General features: G+C 41.9%; 1 protein-coding gene across 1 annotated transcript; it reads left to right on the top strand.

Annotated features, from left to right (window-relative positions):
* Positions 1-1,972: 1,972 nt before the first annotated feature.
* Positions 1,973-2,581, top strand: LOC138902075 (uncharacterized). Its single transcript, XM_070189885.1, has one exon. It carries the CDS (start codon positions 1,973-1,975, stop codon positions 2,579-2,581), a length of 609 nt encoding a protein of 202 aa, XP_070045986.1.
* The last annotated feature ends 490 nt before the right edge of the window (positions 2,582-3,071 follow it).

Below are 3,071 nucleotides of genomic sequence, written 5' to 3'. Positions count from 1 at the left end.
TGGAACTGGCATATTGTCATGAGGTACCCAGCCTCTCCGATTGGCTTGTGGCTCATGAGGTACCTCCTCTACTTGCTCCTCATCCGCATCCAAATCCCCCAAAGGCAAATTTTCTAGCTCATTGTTCGCCATGGCTGTACCTAAGATTTCTCACACAAGTTAGTAACACGGAAGGAAAATAAGATATTCCAAAAACAAACCCAAATATATAGCTAACACCATTTTAACTCCCCGACAACGACGCCAAAAATTGATCCACGTCCAATCCGCACTCAATAGTGAGTGGAAATAGTCGTTGGAAGAATAGTACCCAACAAGAGTCGGGGTCAATTTGCACAGTGAGTTACTATGGGTATTAGGAGTATACACTTGACGAAAGCGAATGGAATAACTAAATTGCACTTCCAACAAAAGGTTTTGATTTCAAATTCTAATTTTACTCTAGCAATTATAAGCTAAGAAAAGAAACTAGAAGCGAATGATTGTTTTTGGTGTTATTCCAAATAGTTAAAAAGCCTAGGGATATGACTGTAACCTAGGTATTCGCCTAATGGGTTAAACACATTAACACTTTTTTTGTTGATTGGGGTGTATTATAGCTCTCAACTCTACGTTACCCACTCAATACCTCTCGGTCAAAGAGTGATTTTGCCCAATTTGACTTTCTCAAGCCCAAATGGGTATCAAACTAATTAGTTGATATGAGCTCAAGTCAGGTTCTCGCTATCTCTAGTTTGAATCCACTAATTAGGCTAATCAAACTCTCAATTAGCCCAATTCCCTGTTAGCCAAGTTATCCTAGACTAAGTCCATCTTTCTCAAGTAGAGACCAAGTCAAAAAGGCATGAATCAATGTTTGCAACCATTAATTCTAAAATTGAAGCACAAACTAAGCTGAATAATCAACACCCAATCATAAACAAGCATTAAATTAAATACCTATAAGATTTACACACTAGGGCCCTAGTAAGAATCTAGCTACTCATAGTGAGAAATAAAGAAAACAAAGAAGAGATGAAATTAAACTCATAATCTAAGATTAAAATGATAAAATATGATGTTTGAGACCTAAAATAATCACAAACTTCCTAAAAGGCAAAATATAATGGTTACAGCATCTCAAACTTCGAAACTTGACCTAAAATGTGAATCTCGTCTATTTGTAGTGGCTCAAAATTTGCTGACAAAAATGCCCCTCGGGAGGATGACGAAATCGAGTCGGTGTTATGAAAGAAGTTCGGGGAAACTCTGTCAAAAGGAGCAATAATATGGTACTACAACCTGCTCCCGAATTCCATTAATTCGTTTGCTAAACTCGCGGATGCTTTTGTAAAGGCTCGTGCCGGGGCCATTAAGGTCGAGACCAGAAAATCGGATCTTTTCAAGGTTAAGCAAAGGGACAACAAGATGCTCATGGAGTTCGTCTCAAGATTTCAAATAAAACTGATGGACTTACCTCCGATTGTGGACAATTGGGCAGTTCAGGCATTCACTCAAGGACTTCATCCCTGAAGCTTCTTGGCTTCATAGCAACTGAAACAAAACTTAGTAAAGTACTTGGCGGTAACTTGGGTCGATGTCCACAACAGGTAACAGTCAAAAAATAGAGTCGAGGATGACCAACTCGGAGCCCCTTCCGGGTCCGTTTATCCCATCAGAATCGATGACAGGCCGAAGAGAGTTGTCGATCACCAACCATACGGAACAGATCAAAGGGGACACAAGTCTGGGCGTAACTCTACAAGGAACGAAATAAGAAGCGATTGAGGGCCTAATAACCGAGACCTCATGAGCAAAAATGATTTCGATAGGCCATTCGGGGGAAGGGAAGCTTTGAGATTATCAGAGTATAACATCAACGTTGATGTGACTAGCATTGTATCCGCCATCGGGCGCATCAAGGAGACCAAGTAGCCTCAACTATTGCAGTCCGATCCTACCCAGAGAGATCCTAACCTGATATGTAAGTATCATGGCACTCAGTGATGAGGATGCAGAGGGCATCGTACAACCTCATAATGATGCAGTGATAATTTCAGTACTTATCAATAAATCTCGAATTAAACATGTGTTGATTGATCCAAGTATCTCGGCTAACATCGTCAGATCAAGGGTCGTAGAGCAGTTGGGGTTACAAGATCAAATAGTGGCAGCAGTCTGGGTGTTGAACGGGTTTAACATGGCATGTGAAACCACTAAAGGGGAGATAACTCTACCCATGAACACCGCTGGGACCATCCAGGAAACACAGTTCTATGTGGTCGAAGGGGACATTAGATATAACGCTCTATTCGGGAGACCATGGGTTCACAACATGATGGCAGTACCTTCGACCTTACACCAGGTGTTAAAATTGCCTACTCCGGGAGGAATCAAGATGGTATACGGAGAACAGTCAGTTGCAAAGGAGATGTTCGTAGTCAATGAAGTACTCCCGGTGCCCGTCGTCCCGACATTAAGGAACACAAAACCGATCAAAAAGCCGAAGTCAAATAGCAACCACCGATGCCGGTCCCAGTCGGACCGGAGGAATGAGGAGCTGACAAGGAAGATGATTACGGAATTTCGAGATCCTTCATAGCTCCTGATGATACCGATGCCACCAAATCAACGGTCGAAGAGTTGGATCAAGTCATATTGATCGAATACCTGCCTGACCGGAAGGTATATCTAGGCACGGGGTTACCTCCCGAGCTCAAGAAAAAACTCATTGAATTCCTTATAGCTAACACAAATTATTTCACTTGGTCCCATCTTGACATGACAGGGATCCCGCCAGAGGTAACCACTTATAAGTTGAGTTTGGACCCAAAATTTCATCCGGTTAAGCAGAAAAGGAGGTCGCAATCCGAAGTCAAGCACACCTTCATCAAGGACGAGGTATCTAAACTCCTTAAATAGGATCCATACAGGAATTTAAGTACCTGGACTGGTTAGCCAACATAGTGGTAGTACCTAAGAAAGGAAATAAGCTAAGAATATGTGTAGATTATAAAGATCTAAACAAGGCATGTCCTAAGGATTCTTTTCCTTTGCCTAACATCGATCGAATGATCAACGCAATGACCGGA

The sequence above is a fragment of the Nicotiana tomentosiformis genome, chromosome 11, assembly GCF_000390325.3.
Source record: "Nicotiana tomentosiformis chromosome 11, ASM39032v3, whole genome shotgun sequence".
Lineage (NCBI taxonomy): Eukaryota > Viridiplantae > Streptophyta > Magnoliopsida > Solanales > Solanaceae > Nicotiana > Nicotiana tomentosiformis.
Note: the sequence above shows the minus strand (reverse complement) of the source record. Positions and strands in the feature narration are given on the sequence as shown.

What these genes read in the sequence shown, in the direction of transcription:
- LOC138902075 (XM_070189885.1), top strand. Translation starts at nt 1,973, where the DNA reads ATGGCACTCAGTGATGAGGATGCAGAGGGCATCGTACAACCTCATAAT.